General features: G+C 37.0%; 1 protein-coding gene across 2 annotated transcripts in view; it reads right to left on the reverse strand.

Moving 5' to 3' along the window:
* FAF1 (Fas associated factor 1) overlaps window positions 1–22,213 on the reverse strand; it is a gene marked incomplete at its 5' end in the record, with an annotated part of 488,979 nt that overhangs the window by 41,137 nt on the left and 425,629 nt on the right. For both annotated transcript variants that reach the window (XM_079696859.1, XM_079696858.1), the window contains 2 exons: window positions 1,969–2,046; window positions 3,111–3,191. In XM_079696859.1, the coding sequence (XP_079552985.1) occupies window positions 1,969–2,046; window positions 3,111–3,191 (159 nt within the window). The remainder of the gene's footprint in view (window positions 1–1,968; window positions 2,047–3,110; window positions 3,192–22,213) is intronic.

The raw sequence follows: 22,213 nt of genomic DNA on the forward strand, positions 1-22,213 counted from the left end.
AGGTAAAGCAGGCAGCAGAGTAGTTGATACACAGAAGATGTTCAACAAAATATTTTCTACCTTCCATTACTGAGAGTCCTCAGCATGGACAGATACTAGAGTTTGTCAGGCATAGTATTTCGTACTTGTGTGATAGGCACCTGATAAGTGTTTGAACATGAATAAACTCTGATTTCCAAACAGTGAAATCTTACACATCTCTCAAGACCTGGCTCAAATATCAGTTCTTCTGTAGTGTTGACTGATTCCAAAAGCTGTGAAAGATTTTTACTTTGCCCCTGAACTCTAAGTATTTTGCTTTTATTTCTCTTATGTTATTTAGCACGTTTTTCCTTGATTTGCTGTTACTTGTAGACATGTTGTATCTTCCCTACAAGATGTAATCTCTCCTTGCAGGCAGAAAATGTCTTACTATCCTTTGTTTCTCTTAGAGTGCCTAGAATAATTCTTGCTCAAAAACCATTTGCTGATGCTGGAGAGGGTGTAGAGAAAAGGGAACTCTCCTACACTGGGAGAGTGGGAATGTAAATTGGTGCAGCCATTATGGAGAACAGTATGGAGGTTTCTTAAGAAACTAAAACTATAACTACCATATGATTTAGCAATCCTACTCCTGGGCATATATCTGGAAAAGATGAAAACTCTAATTTGAGAAGATACATGCACCCCAATGCTCATAGCAGCACTATTTACAACAGCCAAGTCATGGAAGCAACTTAAGTGTCCATCAACAGATGAATGGATAAAAAATATGTGCTACATATATACAATGGAATATTACTCAGCCATAAAAAAGAATGAAATATTGCCATTTGCAGCAACATGGATAGACCTAAAGATGATCATACTAAGTGAAGTAAGTCAGACCAAGAAAGACAAATATTATGGTTACCATAGGGGGTTAGAGGTGGGGAGGGATACATTAGGAGTATGGGATTAACAGATATACCCTACTATGTATAAAATAAACAACAAGGATTTACTGTATAGCATATATATATAATATATATATTATATATATATATTATATATATATATATCTGAATCACTTTGCTGTACACCTGAAACTAGCACAACATTGTAAACCAACTATACTTTAATTAAAAAAATTTGTTGAATAAGTTACGAGGTGGCATTCTCTGACCAAGAGTGATGACTAATGGAGTTTTCATCAGCCCAAGTTAGGGCCCTCCAGGTCTTTCTATCACTTGTTAGATGGCTTCCTCTATTTATAAGTGAATCTTGTCATTAATCCCATGTCTAGAAAAAAGTTCTAAGAGCCGTTTTTTGTGAGTCATCCTAGGAGGTCATTTGACACCCCTTCTCTTTTTTCCCACTGCACTTTAGGTAAATCTCTATAATAACTTTTACATATAGTATGTAATTCTATTTTTACAAGACTACAACTGGAGCAGAGGGCCCACATCTGTATCCCTACTTCCTAAAAGATTTTGGGCACACACTAAGTAGTCAAAAAAATATTTGCCGAATGAGTGAATGAAAAAATTCTCTATATTGTCACAGACATGACCTGAACTCAGGGCGGAAAAAAATCAGCCAAGCTAAATGGATTTCTCACATATAGGGGCCCAGTGAAAGATGTTGCAGAAGTAACTCCCAGTGTCTTTTGGTGGGTAAAGTAAAGCCTGGGAAAAGGGGAGAAAATACAGTCTTTGTGCTTTTTGGGTGAGACAATATTTAAGAAGGATGGGAGTATTTGTCAGGCAAGAAAGGGGAGAGGAATTGAAAAGAATAGAAAACCATGAATCTAGTACAAGTTCAAGTTTTCTAAGAGTTCAACACAACAGTTTGGGAATGATTCTTCTAAAGAAAATTAGTCTTCCATATCAAAATGAATCTGGGAAAAGTAGAAAGAAGTAAGTTGTAGGAAATATTAACATCCTTAGTATCAAATGCAATGGAAATAGACCTAGCATTTGAATAACTTTTCTAAAAATTATGCTCTACCTCACGTTCCTCTTCTTGTTCTTTGCGAATCTGTTCCAAACGAAACTGTTCTGCCATCTCTCTCTCATGAGCTTCCCTCTGTTGATAAAAGAGAAAGGAATCCAACACTTAATAAACACTGGCCTACTTTTTTAAAAAAAGAAAAGAAATAAAAAGAGAAAGAAAAAGAAAAGAAAAAAAGTTCATTTTCAGCATGGCCCAGAGGTACACTGTGGTAATGAAAGTGTTTCTCTCTGGAACAAGGATGGAAATAAAAGCAACAACAAAGCATACCTCTATGATCATGGTGGGTTCCTATTCAAACATTTAGGTAGCTCTGGGTAGTGTAGCATTCAAGATCCTTCAGACCTTTCTCTGGTCTTCCTTTCTGGTCTTTTCTGCCACCTCCCCTGTACCCAAATATCAAACTCTATTCACATCAGCCTCTATCTTGAACCCATGCTTTCTGGCCCCTTGCTGCTAGCATACATTACTTCCTCTCCTACCCCCCTTTCTCTATCCAGTTCAAATACACAATCTCTTCTATGAAACCCTCCCTAGTACATTCCCATTTCTTGGCTCTCCAAAAAAGCTGGAAAAAACTTTCCACTGAAAATTCTGTTCATTGAACTCTCACAGAACTCAGTGCTTCCCTTACAACATTTAGGATCCTTGCCTAAGTGTTCCAGCTATCTGTGCTCTTGACTGAATCTACTCTACAGCACAATGTGAGCCTTCTTTTGAAGGCAGAAAGAGTGACTTATTCATTTTCCTCTCCTTCAACGCCCAGTACAGAAGCAGGTGCTCAAGAAGCATTAAATAAGTCAGTGGTTCTCAACACTGACTGCACATTAAAATCACCTGAAGAGCTTTTTAAACATTGCTAGATTTTACCACAGACTGATTAAAAACAAATGAAGTAAACACTAGGCCCATTTTTGTTTTCACTTCTCATGATTCTTGAAAAAATGTATCTTGTCAAAATGAACCATGCTTTAAGAACCTGAGGTAGAATTATATTCTTTCTGTTAATTGAAACTAGCTCTCTCCACTGCAAACCCAACTCTCTTAGGTTTCAAAATGATTAAAGGGCTGGCATTTAAATAATGAAAGACTATTTAGGATTGAGTTCTTTATCCCAGAAGTCCCCTGACCAAACCTACCTTTGCTCTGTCAGCCTCAAGTGAAAGGCGATAGGCCTCGTCTTGTTCTCTCTTCACATTTTCTCTGGCTTCCCGTTCGTCCTTACAAGAAAGGAAAATATTCCAATGCATTTTACCACATTACTGGTTTTTAAAGAAAAAAACAATAATAATCCCCTTGTCTTACTCCTGTGTAAATGTATTATAATTAAACAAGACACTTTTAAAGTGTACAATATAAATAAGCTAACAAATAATAAGGTGATTAGCACAGTAGATAGTGAAAATAAGAATGTTTGAAGCCTAGTCTACCACTGACAAATTGTGTGACCTTGGGCAAGTTATTTAATCTCTTTAGGTCTCAGTTTCCTCAACTGTAAAAAAGAAATAACATTTGTCTCATGGGGTTGTGAGAATTCAATGCAATGATATATAAACTGTCTAGCAAAGTACCTGACATTTAGTTCATTTTCACTGATTAGTTCCCTTCTCCTTTACTCCTGATTTTTCTAAGATAAACTTAGAGATTATCAGCATTGGGACTAAGGGCTGGGAGAGAGTAAAGAACTAGGAAGTAATCTGGTCAGCACAGAAAGAGGCTGAAAGCAAAATACCCTGCTTAACTTTAGTCCACATCACACCACTAAAGCTTGGTTATCAAATGAGTATTTCCTGACAACATTCACACTCATGAAGTGTGGATAATGTAAGTTATCTAAGTTGAAGATCTTTTAGAATATTTTTAGTGTCAAGTGATTATGCCATCTGCCTACATTTAAATTGTGATTTCATATAAAATTAAAAGTTAATTCAGGGCCTCCCTGGTGGCGCAGTGGTTGAGAGTCCGCCTGCCAATGCAGGGGATACGGGTTCGTGCCCCGGTCCGGGAGGATCCCATATGCCGCGGAGCGGCTGGGCCCGTGAGCCATGGCCGCTGAGCCTGCGCATCCGGAGCCTGCGCATCCGGAGCCTGTGCTCCGCAACGGGAGAGGCCACAACAGTGAGAGGCCCGCGTACCGGAAAAAAAAAAAAAAAAAAAAAAAAAAAAAAAGTTAATTCAACTACCAGAATTTCTTATTTGTTACATTCTGGAGTATAGCCAATATACATGTCCTTAAATTTAATAAATACCCACACCTGTTGACATTAGAATATAGGTTCCCTTTCTGGTCATTTTTTTTTTTTTTTTTGGCGGTACGCGGGCCTCTCACTGTTGTGGCCTCTCCCATTGTGGAGCACAGGCTCCAGACGCGCAGGCTCAGCAGCCATGGCTCATGGGCCCAGCCGCTCTGTGGCATGTGGGATCTTCCTGGACCAGGGCACGAACCCATGTCCCCTGCATCGGCAGGCGGACTCTCAACCACTGTGCCACCAGGGAAGCCCCCTTTCTGGTCATTTTGCACAATAGGCTGAATCATACATAAGTTACTGATATTTGACTGGTTTTGACCTATAAAAATGGAAATTTCATATGGTTTAACTTAATTCTTTCTTTTTGTCTCCTCAGTTCAATATATGCTTGCTCAGGCTGACTGTATGCTCAGCACTGTCTTAGGTACGCCCTCTGATATCTATTCAAGACTGGCCTTCTCCCTGAAGCCTCATACTCCTTTTGGTTTCAATGATTCCATTAAGTCCACAATCTCTGGTATAAATAGTAGTATTTCATTGATTCCTAATCTTTCAAATAAAAAATTAGGAAAAATTAGATGTTGTTGGCCTGAAGCTAATTGCTATACCATCTGTGATAAAAGAGTATGCCAGAGAAATTATATGTTGGGGCAAAATATCAGGAACAATGTTTAACCTGAGAGATCACTTAGGCTGCAAAGTAGTCAAGATAATTTACGTGTCATGTAATATGACACATGAATAAAAACAGGTTTTAAAAACTCCTACTTGGAGACGTACTTAGCCATTAGTATTTTTATTTTAAAGAAACAGAAGCATATTCCTTTAAAGACATTTTCACTGATTCCAACTGGGTATTTCCTACTTTGGTCTATATACTACAATTTTACTATGACCAGATACAATCAGCCTGATAGGACTTATTCTGTATGTTTGTGTTTATATTTGCATTTATATTTACTCTGTAAACACCTTCGCCTGCTCAATATACAAGCTTGTACAGACTGGACACTTAATAGTTCATTTGGCCATGGCTGATCTATAGTTGATGTATAATGTCTTCATTTTTTTATGTCACCAAGGAGAGGTAATGAGGAGATTAGAAGACCTGTGTTCAACTCCTAGCCCTGCTAGTAGCAAGCTGTGTGTTCTTGGGTAAACACTGTCTCCCTTTGCAGTCATTTATTAAAATAAAGAATTGAATTTTTAAGGAATCTGTGCCTCTCTGAACAACTCTATCTTTCCAAATTTAGATATTCCTAATATTATCAACAACCTATGGGAGTAATCTTATCTTTTTACATTTCAAATAGGGAAATATTTAAGATGTTTAGGATTTTAACTGTAACATACTTTCCTGACTCCACCTTTTCAAATTAGTTTAGATTTCTCTTGTAACATTCTGTTCTTTCCCTTTAAAACATTTATCACAATTGTATCAATTATCATATGATTATTTATTTAATGTGAGAGTCCCCCATGACACTGTAAGCACCATAAAGGCAGGGATCTTGTCTATATTACATACCTCTGTATTTCAAGTGTTTCACACAATGCCTAGCTTTTGGGAGGTATTTAATAAGCATCTGTTGAATAAATGAACCGTCTTTCCAGGCATAAAACATTTATTGTCTAGAGTAAAAATTAAGGAGGAAAATGATATAGCTCATTCATAAAGTGGCCCTATCTGAGTCAATGAAATTGACTGGCTAGGCAGAAATGACCCGTTATGACACTATGTACACACACAAAGGGACCTTCTAAAAGCTACCACAGCTGGAAGCCCTCTCTGAGCACAAATACAGTTTGTATTAAAAGCATTCTAAGTAAACAGCTCTGTTTTAAAACAGACTGTTGCAGATACGAAAGGCCATTAAATACAGGGATCCCTGCCACAAAATGTGGCACCTGTTGTGAGAGGACTTCTTGAACCAGCTAACTTCCTTCCTTCCCTCCCCACTTCTCTCTCTTCTATTTCTCTTCCCTCCTTTCCTTCTCACAAATATTCATTAAGCACCAATTTTACTTTAGGCATCACACTAGTAGTGGGGTTATAGAGGCAGGCCACAGTTTAATAGAGTAAGACATAGATAATCATGCTTGGACCACCTTCATCATTATTTTATGGAGTCTACTGATTTTATTGTGAAGAGTTCAGTATTCAAGTTTTGCGTTACTTTCCTTTTGTTCCTTAAATAATGTCACTCTCCACCTGGAAAACTTCTTGTTTCATTGGCTCCATCACTCAAAATCCTACCAGCTTTTCATATACTTTTAGAAATATAAGATATCAACATGTCCAACAAAGCCAGTACACAAATGGAGAAACTGAAATCATATGAGGGTAAATAATTTACAAAAGACCATTAAGTCAGTGGCAGAACTGAGATGTGAATCCAGATCTCCGACATTTTCCTCTCCTCTCTCCTGGCAATCTAATTGCTCTTTCCCTTATCCACAGCTCTCTCTGACCGTCACAGATAGAAGTGTGGCTCAGGGAGAGCTGTGGATAAGGGAAATGATGAATTTTCCTAAACTCATCATGGTCATAGCTTCTTGCGTGTTTGGTAGTTGCTTGTGAATGGCTATTATTTCTTCTTTTCTGTCTTGTAGTTTTTATACTTGCCTCTCCAACTGTCCTATTCACAGTCATTTCTAATTTGGGGATTTAGAGAACATTGCTTAGCCTTTCCCTCATATTATTCTGTATAATTAGACTTTTAAGAAAATTCCAGATGCTGTGGTTAACAGTTCATGTATAAATTTGTTCTCATAAACTGTAAATGTGCCTCTTGGAACTTCTCCTGTGTCCTACAAATACTGTCCTTGCAGAGGTTCCCCCTGCTGCATCTTAGAGGACACATCAAAGTGATTAGAAATACTTTGTTGATTGTGTGGAGGTAGAACAGCTGGATGATCAGGTTCAGGAATAGTTTTCAGGTGCTACCTGGGTTATGGCTTGGGCTACTTGGTATGAAAACACTCCTTGTTATAGTAAAGTGAGAAGCTGGATTGCTCAGAACTAAGTGATAACCTCCACTGGAGCCTTTCATCTGTAGCATACTTGTCACTGCTCCCATGCTGCTTTATGCTACAGTCATCTGTATACTTGTCTCACTACTCCTACCAGAGCTGTAAGTTCCCAAAGGGAAAGGACTCTATATTTCTTATAGCATCCAGGCCACTATCTTACATATGGCAAGCACTCAATACCTATTTGGTAAATGAATAAGTGGAATTATCAGTGCTCAACAGTTTTATACCTGAAGTTCTGGAACCCCTAAGTATCCTTCAGACTAATAATTTTTTATTTAAGTGCATTTTTCCTATTCTGAGTAGTATAATAACTTGTTAAGAAGTGCTGGAATTAGTATTCAAACCTAGTCTTTCTCTCCTGAAATCTTGTGCTTTTTTTCCACTGTGGCACTCTGGGTTGCTCAGTATAGTTTTTTTTTTTTTTTTTTTTTTGCGGTACGTGGGCCTCTCACTGCTGTGGCCTCTCCCATTGCGGAGCACAGGCTCCGGACATGCAGGTTCAGCGGCCATGGCTCACGGGCCCAGCCGCTCCGCGGCATGTGGGATCTTCCCAGACCGGGGCATGAACCTGTGTCCCCTGCATTGGCAGGCGGACTCTCAACCACTGTGCCACTAGGGAAGCCCTCAGTATAGTTTTACATCTCTGAAACAATGGCCATTGAATTAGATTTCTCTACAACCCATTAAAAATGTCTATTAAAAATAATGAAAACATCTTATGAGCTATCAAATGGTTCCTAAATGAGGAATTTAACCAGAAATGAGATTTAAGTGTAACTTGTTACTCCTCAGTAGTGTTTAAAATTAGTAATCATCAATTAATTCTCAAAGGGCTAATGCAAAGTTTCACATTATCAAATTGAAGCAAGCTATAGTGGTTAGGCTTGTTTCAAATAATAACCAATTGCATACACAAATATACACATACATATATACATATGGTATTTTTTGCTCTTCTGAATGCCTGGGTTAGAATGCACACACTGTTCTTTGCCTTAATAAGTAGGACCTTGAAAACAGGGAAATGGTCCTGGTCTGTCTCTAAGGAGATATGGACCAAGATAATGTGAAATTCTTTCAATATAAATACTTAGATATCTCTAGATAAAATATAGCAAAAATGTTAAAAAGTATTACTCAGCATGTGAGAAAGAAAGAACAAAGAAAAATTCCTAGGTACCAGAAATAAAGAGGAAATTAAAAATCAGCACTGTAAATGGTGAGGTAATATGGAACCTGACAGGCAGATTATCCATCTTGGTAATCTGGAAGCCCAGTTGGAACCAGAAGATTTCATTTTGGACCCAAGCAAGGTAGGAAGTTGGAAAAGTTATCTGTGGGATAACTGTTGGCAACCTAATGTAAGTGTAATTGGAGTCTGGAAATAGAGTGCAGGGAAGAGTGGGAGAAAAATTATTTTAAGAAATAATAGCCAACAATTTTTTGAATTTGATGAAAGCTATAAAGCCACAGATCCAAGAATGTAAATGAACATCAGGCAAAATACACATGAAGAAAGCTACACCAAGGCACATCATAACCAAATTGCATAAAATTAATATTAAAATGAAAAATGTTAAAATCAATCAGACAAAAGAAAAGACATAATATGTACAGGGAAACAAAATGAGAATGCAATCAGACTTCTCATCCAAAACAGTGCAAATGGGAAAGACAGTGGAGCAACCTCTTTAAAGCACTGAAAGAAAAAGCCAAAACAAAAAAAAAAACTTGTTAACTTAGAATTCTTTCTATACCCAGTAAAAATATCTTCAAAATTGAAGGTGAAATAAAGACTTTTTCAAATATACAAAACTGAATTAACTACCAGCATGTGTACGACAGTAAAAGTTAAAGGAAGTCCTTTAAGGAGAAGGAAGATAATACCAATCAGAATCTGGGTCTACCCAAAGGAATGAGGAGAACTGAAAATGGGAGCTTCATGGGTAAATTAATAGACATTTTTCCCCTTACTATTTAAATCTCTTTAAGAAACAATTGAGTGTATCTCAATGGCATTTTTTATAGAAATAAAAAAACCATTCTAAATTCATGGAAACTCAGGGACCATAAATAGTAAAAAAAAAATCTTGAAAAAGGAGAACAAAGTTGGAGGACTCACATTTTCAAAACTTACTACAAAGTTACAGTAATCAAAACATTGTGGTACTGGCATAAGGATATATACCTAAACCAGTGGCATAGAACAGAGAGCCCAGAAATAAACTCTCATATATACAGTAAATTTATTTTCAACAAGGGTGCCAAGACCATTCAATGGAGAAAGGGGAGTTTTTTCAACAAATGGTGCTGGGAAAGCTGGATATCCAGATGGAAAAGAACGAAGTTGGATCCTCACTTTACACCATATACAAAAACAGCAACTGAAAATGAATAAAAGATCTAAAATTAAAGAGTTAAAACTATAAAACTCTTAGAAGAAAACATAGGTAAAAATCTTCAAGACTTTGGATTAGGCAATGATTTCTTTAGTATGATACAAAGCACAGGCATTAAAAAGTAAAAATAGATAAGTTAGGTTTCATCAAAATTAAAAAATTCTACTGATTCACTTTGTTATAAAGCAGAAACTAATTTAAAAAAATAAAAAAATAAATAATAAAAAAAAATTTTTAAAACTCTGTGTATCAAAGGACATTATCAAGAGAGTGAAAAGACAATCCACAGAATGGAAAATATTTGCAAAATCATACACCTGGTAAGAGTTTAATATCCAGAATTCCTAGAACTCAACAACATAAAGAAAAAACAATCCAATCCAAAAATGAGAAAAGGTCTTGAATAGATGCTTCTCTAAAGAAGATATATAAATGGTCAATAAATACATGTTCATAGCAGCATTAATCACAATAGCCACAAATACATGTTCATAGCAGCATTAATCACAATAGCCACAAGGTGGAAACAAGCCAAATACTCATCAATGGACGAACAGATAAACAAAATGTGGTATATACATACAATGGAATCCAGCCATAAGAAGGAACAAGGTTCTGATACACACTATAACACAGGTAAGCCTTAAAAGACATTATGCTAAGTAAAGAAGCCAGACACAAAAAGACAAATATTATATGTTTCCACTTACATGAGGTAGCCAGAATAGGCAGATTCAGCGAGAACATTAGAGGGGAGGGGGAATGGAGACTTATTGCTTATTAGACTGGCTAGAATCTCCAGTCAGGTTCCATATTACTTCACCATTTACAGGGCTGATTTTTAATTTCCTCTTTATTTGTGGTACCTAGGAATTCTTCTTTGTTCTTTCTTTCTCACATGCTGAGTAATACTTTTAACATTTTTGCTATATTTTATCTACTATCTCTAAGTATTTATATTGAAAGAATTTCACATTATCTGGAATAGAAGTGATGTGAACAGGCATCCCTGCCTCTTTCCTGATCTTAGTAGAAAAACATTCAGTCTTTCACCAGTAAGCAAAATATTAGCTTTTAGGTTTTTAAATAGATGCCCTTTATCATGTTGTACTCTATTCCTATTTTACTGAAAGTTTCTATCAGGAATGGATTAACTTTTGTTTAATGATTTTTCTGCATCCATTGAGATGACTGAATGGTAAATCACAATGACTGATTTTCAAATCTAAGGCAAGAAAAAGAAATAAAAGACATCAAGAATGAAAGGAAAGAAGAAAAACTCTCTTTACGCAGATAAAATGATTAGGGATCTGGAAAATCGTATGGATTCTACCAAAAAACTATTAGAACTAATAGGTGATTTTGGTAAGGTTGCAGGATATAAAATTGATATACAATAAGCAACTGTATTTCTATACACTAACAAATAATCAGAACTTATAATTATTTTTAAAAGCTATGATTTATTTGTTTGTTTGCTTATTTATTTATTGGTTGCGGCACGCGGGATCTTTGTTGAGGCATGTGGGATCTTTCATTGCAGCACGGGCTCTTCATTGTGGTGCGCGGGCTTCTCTCTAGTTGTGGTGTGTGTTTTCTCTTCTCTAGCTGTGGCGTGCAGGCTCCAGGGCATGTGGGCTCTGTAGTTGTGATGTGTGGGTTCCAGAGCATGTGGGCTCTGTAGTTTGTGGCACGCAGGCTCTCTAGTTAAGGTGCATGAGCTCTGTAGTTGTGGTGTGTGGGCTTAGTTGCCCCGCAGCATGTGGGATCTTAGGTCCCTGACCAGGGATTGAACCTGAGTTCCCTGCATTGGAAGGCGGATTCTTTACCACTGGACCACCAGGGAAGTCCCAGAACTTATAATTTTTAAGATGCCAGTTATAATATAGCATAAAATATATGAAATACTTAGGAATAAATTTGAAAAAAGATGTACACTGAAAATTTCTAAAACATTACTGAGAGAAATTAAAGAAGACCTGAGAGAAATTAAAGAAGACCTAAATAAACATGACATATATCCTTTTCATAGATTAAAAGAGTCAATTTTTATATGTCAATTTTCTCTAAATTAGATTCAATGCAATTCTAATAAAAATACCAGCAGTATTATTTTTTTTTTAGAAATTCACAAACTGATTATAAAATTCATATGGAAATGGACAGGACCTAGAATAGCCAAAACAACTATGAAAAGAAGAACTTCAGAGGACTTACACTACTTGATCTCAAGATTCATTATAAAGCTAAAGTAATTGTATGTGGTATTAGTGTAAGACAGAAAAGAACAATGGAATAGAATGAAGTCTAGATATATACCTACACATATACAATCAGCTGATTTTTGACAAAGATGCAAAAGCAATTCAGCAAATTGTGCTGGAACTACTGAATATCTATTATCTCCCTTTACCTCCCGGAAAAAAACAAAACAAAACAAAAACACCTTCAATCCTACTTTATACTATACATAAAATTTAACTCAAATGGATCATAGACCTAAGCATAATATCTAAAGGTATAATGCTTTTAGAAGAAACATAGGAGAAAACAGCGACCTTGGGTTAGGTCAATATTTCTTAGATATGATGCAAAAACATAATAAAAGAAAAAAATCTAACTTGGACTTTATCAAAATTAAAATCTTCTGCACTACTAAAGACAGGTGAAAATGATAATGAAAATTAAGCCAAAAACTGGAAGGAAAATCTTTGCAAATTACTTATCAAATGAAGGACTTGTATCTAGAACATATTAAAAAAACTCTTAGATATAAAAATGATATAGAACACAATTTTAAAACTGGGCAAAAGATTTGAAAATACTTCATCAAAAAAGATATGGTGGGACTTCCCTGGTGGTCCAGTGGGTAAGACTCTGCACTCCCAATACAGGAGGCCTGGGTTTGAGCCCTGGTGGGGGAACTAGATCCCACATGCATGGCGCAACTAAGAAGTCTGCATGCCGGAACCAAGAAGCCTGCATGCTGCAACTAAGAGTCCACATGCCGCAACTAAGACCCCGCGCAGCCAAAATAAATGAATAATAAATAAATAAATAAATATTTAAAATAAAAGATATGGATAGTAAGCACATGAAAAGATGCTTTATCTCATTAGTTATTTGGAAAATACAAACTAAACCCACAATGAGGCACCACTATAAACCTATTAGAATGTCTAAAATTAAAAAAGACGAACCATACCAAGTGTTGACATACAAAGTGGAGCCACTGGCAGTCTTACACACTGCTGGTGGAAAAGTAAAATGGTACAACCACTTTGGAAAACATTTTGGCAGTTTCTTAAAAAATTAAGCATATACCTACCATATGATCCAGTCATTCCAGTCCTAGGTAGTTACCCAAGACAAATGAAAGCATATGCCTATATAAAAACTTGTATATGAATGCTCATAGAAGCTTTATTTGTAATAGCCCCAAACTAGGAAATATTCCAATTATGTTCATGAATAAGTGAACAGATTTTTCAAAACGTGAAAAAATACAAACACTATTGAAAGCAGCAGTAGGGGCTTTGTCAAACCATTCCTTGTTCATAGCATAATATAACAATTCCCCTTCATAGGATTTCAGAGAATGAGAGTAGTAAGCCATTTACCAGGGACTTTTATGTAAATTTTAAGGTAATGATTAGTAGGTTTGCAGACCTGAGTTCTCTAATGAAGACCAAATCTCAGAGACTCAAAAGAAGAGGTATGCTCAGAAGTGAGTGATTTAGGTTCAGTTACTGAAGGCAACCAATACAAAGTGGGCTCCTCTCAAGACCCAAGACAGCACTGAAATAAATTGAGGGTTAAATGAGACCACCCAGCTTCACTCTCAAAACAGTGAAGACAGAGGAGATAAAGAGAAGATACAATTTGGTGAGAATTGAAACTACCCATTCTTAGCTTTATCTGCTTCATTTTACTAAATGAAAATGATGATGATGGTGGTGGTCACATACAGGGCTGCATCAAAGTGCAGACTGACAATCTTTCCACTGAGGACTAGGGGGCACATCAGTATTTAGAATGAATCAAGTAAAATCTGCAGTGTTTGTTTCAGTGACTGATGAGTACTAAGCTCAGGCAGTTCCCTTGCATGCACAAATTTTATAGTCATCATATTGCACAATGGCTGTTGGAGACTAGACTTGTTCTATATGTTGGCAGCCTGTTTTAGGATGCAGGATAGCTAACAATGAATGAAGCATTGGGGTCAGTTGGAATATTGCATTTCAGTATAGTGGAATATTCAAGCATTCTTGTGTGTGTGTGTGTGTGTGTGTGTGTGTGTGTGTGTGTGAGAGAGAGAGAGAGAGAGAGAGAGAGATGAGCTGATCTGAAAGAACAATATTGTGTAATCTGAGCTATTTGCTGTATTTTCTTTAACTGGTTTTTAAAAAGGCACTTATGCAAAAAGTTGTAATGCAAATGTTAAATTATTCTTAAATGTAGCATTGTTAATATTGCTAGATGATGGCTGCACAACATTGTGAATACACAGAATGTCACCGAATAATGCACATTATAATAATTAACTGTATGCTATGTGAATTCTGCTTCTATTAAAAAATATTACTAGAATCAAAAAAAAATTTGTAAAATTGCTGTATGTCCACACAACAGAGTACTACTCAGCAATTAAAAGGAATGAATTATTGATACATGCAACAGTATGGATTAACCTCAAAATAATTATGCTGAGTGAAAGAAGTCAGAGTAAAGAGTATATACTGTATGATTCAATTTTTCATAAAACTTGAGAAAATGCAAATAAATCTATAGTGACAGAAAGATCAGTGGGTGCATGGGACTTGAATGGTTGGGAGGTAGAGGCAGAAGGAAGGGATTACAAGGTTCATGAGGAAACTTTTGAGAGTGATGGATATGTTCACTATTTTGATTGTGGTAAAGATTTTATTAGTGTATACGTACGTCAAAACTTTTTAAAATTGGACAGTTTATATAGGTACAGTTTATACAATTATACTTCAATATAGCTTTAGAAAATAAGTGATTAATAATACTGAAAAAATTAATGTATGGATTAAACAGCAGCTTGGACACAGGTGAAGAGAGAATTAATAAAGTGGTAGAAACCTGAAGAAATTACTTAAATTGCAACATGGAGAGACACAGAGAAATAAGATATGATAGAGAAGTTAAGTGGACATGGAGGATATAATCAGAGTGCCTAATATGCATCTGCTAGGAACACTGGAAGGGAATATAAAGAATGGAGCAATACTCAAAGAAATAATGTTTTCGAATTTTCCAGTATGGATGAAAGATAAGAATAAGTGGCCAAGGACCATTTCAAATGGTAACCTCTAGGTCTATAGAAACTACCAAACTGAATAAACAAATAAATTGACTGAAGTCATCATAGTCAAACACAGCTTTGAATGCCACCTCACCTGAAGAAGACCAGCTCTTGATTCTGTGGATCTAGTGGTAAGACCTTGGATGACTGGGTTGTAATAACAGAAATAGTACTTAGAACCTTGCTAACAAAAGTGTGGTCCAAGAACAAGCAGCACTGAAATCAACTGGAAGCTTGTCAGAAATGTAGAATCTTAGGCTCCACCCGAGACTGACTGAATCAGAATATGAATTTTAATAAATTCTCCAGGTGATTCCTATGCACATTTAATTTAGAAAAGCACTGCTTAAGAAGCTTTGCTTAAAAGTAATGTATACTGCTTAAGTGACAAGTGGTTGGGATGTTATTTTTGCCTGCAGGAAAGCCATAAATGGGGAAAGTTCATCTACTCTGGTGCAGAAAAATAGTTAAGTACTAGGACCAGGACCTATCTTTTTTACATGGAAAGTCAAGCTAAATGCTCTGGAGATTTTTTTGGTGTGTGTGTGGGTATGTGTGTTTGTGTGTGTGTGTGTGTGTGTGTGTGTGTGTGTGTACACGCATGCAACAGAGATGATGTAATGGTCTTTGATAAAATCTAGATACTACATTCTGTGGCCACTTCTCCAGTCAGGATTCCTTCCTGAAGATAGACAGATAAGACAGGAGGAGGAAGCTTACTTTCAATCACAGGTCAGCAAACTGTGGTCTTTGGGCCAAAGCTGGCCTGTAGCCTATTTTTGTAAATAAAGTTTTACTGGAATATAGCCATGCCTATTTGTTCATGAATTATCTATGGCTACTTATGTGCTACAATGATATAGTTGAATAGTTGTGACAGAGAGTATATGGCTTCCAAAGTCGAAAGTATTTACTATCTGACACTTCACAGAAAATGTCTGCTGACCCTTTAAAATCATTATAAATGTTGGTTTCAGCCTTTTTAATTTTTAACTTTTAGTAAGTAGAGAATAAAACCCTGTTGAGATTTTAAAGTTCATAAGTCTAAGGGGAGCTTCAGTAAAAGGTCAGATGGAAAGAGTAACTGATTTGTTTATTACATACAAAAAAAATCAGAAGCCATAAACTAGCTCTGACATCAGTATGAAAGGTTTAAAGTCAAAGGTCTCATGGCAGCATATTTCAAATTTTACATGGGCTAACAATAAGAGGTCTTGAAAGGGAGTTCATATCATAGATAAAAAATAATTTCATTAAATGTAAGAATGCAAGAGAATTACATACTTGGACAGGTTTCCAGGTATCTAGGAAATGTGGAGGAATGATTTCTAACTCTAGACACATGTGAACAAATCATCTGTCTTAGAGGCTTAGGTATAGAACTTTTTGTTCTGCACCACTTGGTACCTTGGCTTAGTTTTAGGCAATGACTCTGTTGAACATCTACTATGAGTAATCACTGGGCCAGGTATTGTAGGAAAGACATATGTTAAACTAGTCCTACTTTAAAAAGTGCTTTAAACTTCATCTAAAAGAAACGGACAAATGATTTGGGTGGGGCTATTTTTATGGAGATTTTGTAGTTATATCCTACTGTTATCAAATTTCTGTTGTTAAAAGCATAGTGTCAGACTTATTACCTTTCTAAAATGAAAATCACATCATAACGCTCCTCTTTCTTAGCCTTCAATGATTTCCCCATATCTTCAGGATGAAGTCTAAATTTCCTAGCACAGGTGCCCTCAATTACTTTATCAGCTTCATTACCCACTTCCCCCTTCCCTATACGCTATGCTCTAGCATTACAAGCCCTCTCACAGCTCCCTGAACAGACCAGGCTTTGCATGCTTCTCTGCCTTTGCATATACTTTATCCTTTGCCTGGAAAATTCTTCATCACTCCTCCTTCGGCAAAATCACACTCAACTTTCAGGCTCAACTTAAGTGTCTAGGCATTCACAAGTACCTCACCCTGGGTTGAATGGCTTCACTTCTGTGTTCAATTCACACTGTTTATTTAATCATATATTTACATATTTCTCTCTCAGAGTAGACTGAGCACTGAGGGCAGGAATACTGTTTTATTAATTTCTGAATTTCCAGCATAAGTTAACACTACCAAGTTGGCACTTGATAGATAATAGCAGTTAACATTCAGTGAATGTTTCCTATATGCCAGGCATTCTTCTAACTACATTATTATCATATATAATCCTCAGATATATTGAGGGAAGGAGGAAAGAAAAGAGGTGACTATACATAAAAGAAGAAAGAAAGGGAAAGGGAGCTAAGGTATCTGTTCCAGGAACTGTCATGGACCTCAAAAAAGGCCAAAAGCCTTTGCAAGCTAAATGCTCTTGTTTTACTTCCCTCTTGCTACCATTACCCTAATTTGGGTTCTAAGATTTATAACACAGCTAGAAGCCTTGAGAGAAATAATAATAGGCAGGACGGGAATAAGAAAATAGCTCTACTGAGGAAAATTATCCTCTTGTGTAGGGTGCTAGATTATTCCAGGACTATCGTCTTTCTGTAACATAATCTGCAAGGGTGACAAATTTCTTTTCAGGGGACTCTTCATGTGATGACTGGGCACAGTGCCTGGCACATAGTAGGTATTCTACAAATGTGGACTGAATTGAACTGGGAGGACAATTAACTGACTCTTTCTGAGTCACTAAAACAGATATACCAATCCCTAGCAATTTTGTAGATTCAGTGATGTCAAAAAGAAAAAAGTAAAATAATTCAAATATTTGATCATTTAAAGCCAAGTTTTCAAAGCCTGCCTCTAAAGCTAAATTGATCATTTTATTTTCTAAGTAAATACCTGGTTGGTGTGAGAACAGAGGAAGCAGAGATTTTAGCTATTAGATTATCCTTAAGGGGCTAATTCATTAGGCACCAAAAAGATGTAAGACTGCCTCAATTTATTCTTTAGTATTTGGGTGGTAAAAAGCATCCCCCCCCCTTTTTTTTAAATCTTCACCTTATGGTCTAACTGGGACAGAATTGGAGTTCAGATATTTAAGATCTTATTTTTGAAAATTCTCAGGCCACAGGATGTTCTGATAATCTTGTTTACAGAACATTTAAATAGCATCTCATATTTTAACGTATCAGAATTAGACATTTCTCCAAAGAAGATATACAAATGGCCAACAAGCACATGAAAAGATGCTCAACAACATTAGTCATTATTAGGGAAATGTAAATCAAAACCACAAGGAAATACCACCTTATCCACTACGATGGCTATCATTTTTAAAAAGAGAAAAAATGAGTGTTGGCGAGGATGTGGAGAATCCTTGTAACCTGCAGGTTGGAATGTAAATGGTACAGACGGTGTGAAAACTGTTTGGTGGTTCCTCAGAAAGTTAAACAGAATTGCCACATGACCCAGTGATCCACTTCTAGTTATATACCCAAAAGAACTGAAAACAGGTACTCAAACAGATACCTGTATACAAATGTTCATTCTATCCATTATTCACAACAGCCAAAAAGTGGAAACAGTCCAAATGCCCATTAACAAATGGATAAACAAAATGTGATATATCCATACAATAGAATATATTACAGTCATAAAAAGAATGAGGTAATGATATATGCTACAATGTGGAGGAACCTAAGTGAAAAAACCAGTCACAAAAGTCACATATTGTATGACTGCATTTGTATGAAATATCGAGAATAGGCAAATCCACAGAGACAGAAAGCACAGTGGTTGCTAGAGGTTGGTGGGGGGCAGAGGGGGTTGGGGGAGTGACTGCTTAATCGGTTTGGGGGTGATAAAAATATTTTGGAACTAGATAGAGGTAGTAGTTGCACAACACCGTGAATGTAAAAAACACCACGGAATTGTAAAATGGTTCATTTTATGTTACCTGGATTTCGCCTAAAAATAAACCAAGTATCAAATTACAGAGCCAAGAACTAAATAAAAACAAAGCACTCTACCGTGTAAAAAGGAGAAGAATATTTATACTTGAAGTATAAATGATGAGGGCACTGCTTGAAAAAATGTGTTAAATTGGCCTTCAAAAGAAGTACTGCCTGGTAGCGTTGCCTCCATGGTGTACTGTGGCCAGGACATTCATCTTCCAGCCAAACGGCTTGGATTCTAGTCCTTGTTCCATCCTGATGGCAAAACAGTTCAGGGAAAAAGTACAGCTTCAAACACAAACAACTCAACTTGGTCTGAATTCGAGGTCTGCGGCTTAATTTCTGTGCCCTTGGGCAACTTCTTTGAACTCTTTCAACACTGAACAATTTTATCTCCAAAACAGGAAAACTACCTCCTAGTTGGATTACTGGAAGGATGAAATGAAATGATGAATACATATCACCTAGCACAATGGGCATTTGACAAATGTTACCCTAATAATCATCACCATCATCATCATCCTAGTAATGTTAATCCTCTTCCTTGTAATAACTAGATGTGTAACCTCAGGCCAAACAGTTTAACTTCTCTGAATTTCTTCCAAGGACTGCCTGCGGAGGACCTGGGGCAAATTATCCCTCATTAACAGCATCATTTTTTGATAGGTAAATTGGCAGTGGTAGAGGAGGGTAAACAGGGGAAGGTTCGCGAACAATTATATGGACACGAGTCTCAGGTCTCTGAAGCATCTTCCCATTGTTCTGTAGCTGACTGCTGTACCCTATCAAGTCTATGTACCAGGGTTCTGACAGATGTCCCAGGGCCCAAAAAGAACATTAGAGGTCCTAAGCAGAGATTATGCACCATATGTAATTTAGAAGAAAAGCAATATTAAAGTGTATTCAGAAGTCTGACAAAATTCTAATTTTTCTTAAGACTACTTTGATTTTTCTGAAATATTAAATTTCATAAAGGTATCTCTCTGTCTACATATATTTTTCCTGTCTATTTATTTGGTGAACCTACTTTGCTTATTCTATAAATGTTTGGTCTGCCTTTACGTAATCACATTCTAAGTTGCAGAGGAGGGAGACTTTTTAGTATGAGGGCCCAGGACAAACTCTTAAGTTTGCTCTATTTTTGAGTGACCTGAGCTGTAAGAATTAAATAGAAGAACACACGGTGGGATAGTGCTCTGAAATGGACTAAGGTTCCAGACTGAAAGGAATGATCATTTTGTTAATAGAATCAGGAATGACTTAGAAGGCCTCATCTACTCTGTGGTAAGAATGAATTCCTTGGCCCTAGGCCTAATTTATCACTGTGGTTTCCATGGCGTTAAAAGTTCTCACTTCCTTGTTCTATTTTTTTTTTTTTTTTGTGGTATGTGGGCCTCTCACTGCTGTGGCCTCTCCCGTTGCAGAGCACAGGTTCCGGATGCGCAGGCTCAGAGGCCATGGCTCACAGGCCCAGCCACTCTGCGGCATGTGGGATCTTCCCGGACCGGGGCTCGAACCCATGTCCCCTGCATTGGCAGGCAGATTCTTAACCACTGCGCCACCAGGGAAGCCCTCACTTCCTTGTTAATCAAAGCTACCACTGGGCTTCCCTGGTGGCGCAGTGGTTAAGAATCTGCCTGCCAATGCAGGGGACATGGGTTCGAGCCCCGGTCCGGGAAGATCCCACATGCCACAGAGCAACTAAGCCTGTGTGCCACAACTACTGAGCCTGTGCTCTAGATCCTGTGCTCCACAACAAGAGAAGCCACCGCAATGAGAAGCCCGCGGACCGCAACGAAGAGTAACCCCCGCTCGCTGCAACTAGAGAAAGCTCATGTTTAGCAACGAAGACCCAACGTAGCCAAAAATAAAGAAAAGAAAAATAAATTTTTTAAAAAGCTACCATTAACCAAGTATTTGCAAGAAAAATGTAGTAAGTAGTAATGAATATCCTCCTGCCTACATCTTTATCTAAGACTTTTAATCCATTAAAGTCTTATATTTCAAAGTTTACAAAGCACTTTCACATGTGATACTCACAATAATGAGGTTGGCCAGGAAGAGACTTTGATTCCCATTTAGAGATGAGGAAATTGCGACTGAGAAACTTCAAGTGATTTTTCCAGGGTCACTCAGCTTGTTAAAATGTAGGTCATCTGTTACCTCATTTAGAGCTCTTTCTGCCATTTCACCTTTCTTCAACCTATACACTTATTGTGTTTCTCCCTCTCTAAATTTTCTTCCTTCCAAACACTGCAAATATAGTCCTTAAATCAGTGTAGGGAATAGTTATGGAATGATTTTCTTGGGACTAAACTGTTTTCACTTGCTGAATGAACTGAATAGGAAAAACAGATACAGGTTTAGTTTGTTTCATTACCAACAGACTCTCCACCTAGAAGAGCAAGATGGTATAGAATGGATAGGTACCTCCAGCTTTGTATTATCCTGTAGAGTTGTCATCATCTATTTACATGTCTATTTCTCTTTTTAGACTCTAAGCAAATTGAAGAGACTTTTCCTTGTTTATCTCTGTATCCCTAGTTCCAATCCCAAGCAGTGCCTGGTATTTCCTAGATCCTTAAAAACGGAACAATGAATGAGCATTCTGGCTCCACCAGATATCTGCATTATAAGTTTATATTTGTTAAACTGATTTGCCTGTAAAATCATTAATGACCTGCTAGTGTTCAAAAATGGTGAAATAAGGATTATGGCAAACCAGACACTTGATATTCTTTCAGGTTATATACCTGAAAGAATAGGTTTGATACCTGTTACATCAAGGACAGAGCCTAAATGTTAGACTATCTGGTTATTTTTAAAAATCTAGTTATCAAAAGTTTTAAACAGAGAAATTTCAAGATATTTGTATCTTGTTATCTATCACAGTCCTACTGCAGGACTATGAAAACAGAGAGATGAATTCACATGTAGCAAGTAACTTCCAAGTCCTAACTAAGACTGTCTTGCTTTGCTAGAATGTAAGTCTCTGGAATTTCCGGTGCAGATGTTTAGAAAAGATTCTTTTTCATCTGGATAGAAGTGGTATGCGGGAGTGAGTTGAAAAGCTGGATTTAAGACTGGTTTGCTAATTTCTTTATTGGCAGGGTTTCAAATGATGAACTGTCGTCTCAGTGTCTGCTTTAGAGGGAGTGGGCCAACTTGTGAGAGAGAGTTTATGTTAAGCTAAACCTATCCAGAGAGAATCTACCTATCTGCCTGGTAACGTAGGATGAAATGTGAACGTTTTTCAAGCATGATATCTCAGTTCAGACCCTGGTCATCTCTTGCTTAGACTATGGCATTGGCCTCTTAGTAGGTTTCCTAACTTCCAGTCCCTTC

Source organism: Hyperoodon ampullatus, assembly GCF_949752795.1.
Source record: "Hyperoodon ampullatus genome assembly, chromosome: 2".
NCBI classification, from domain to species: Eukaryota; Metazoa; Chordata; class Mammalia; order Artiodactyla; family Ziphiidae; genus Hyperoodon; species Hyperoodon ampullatus.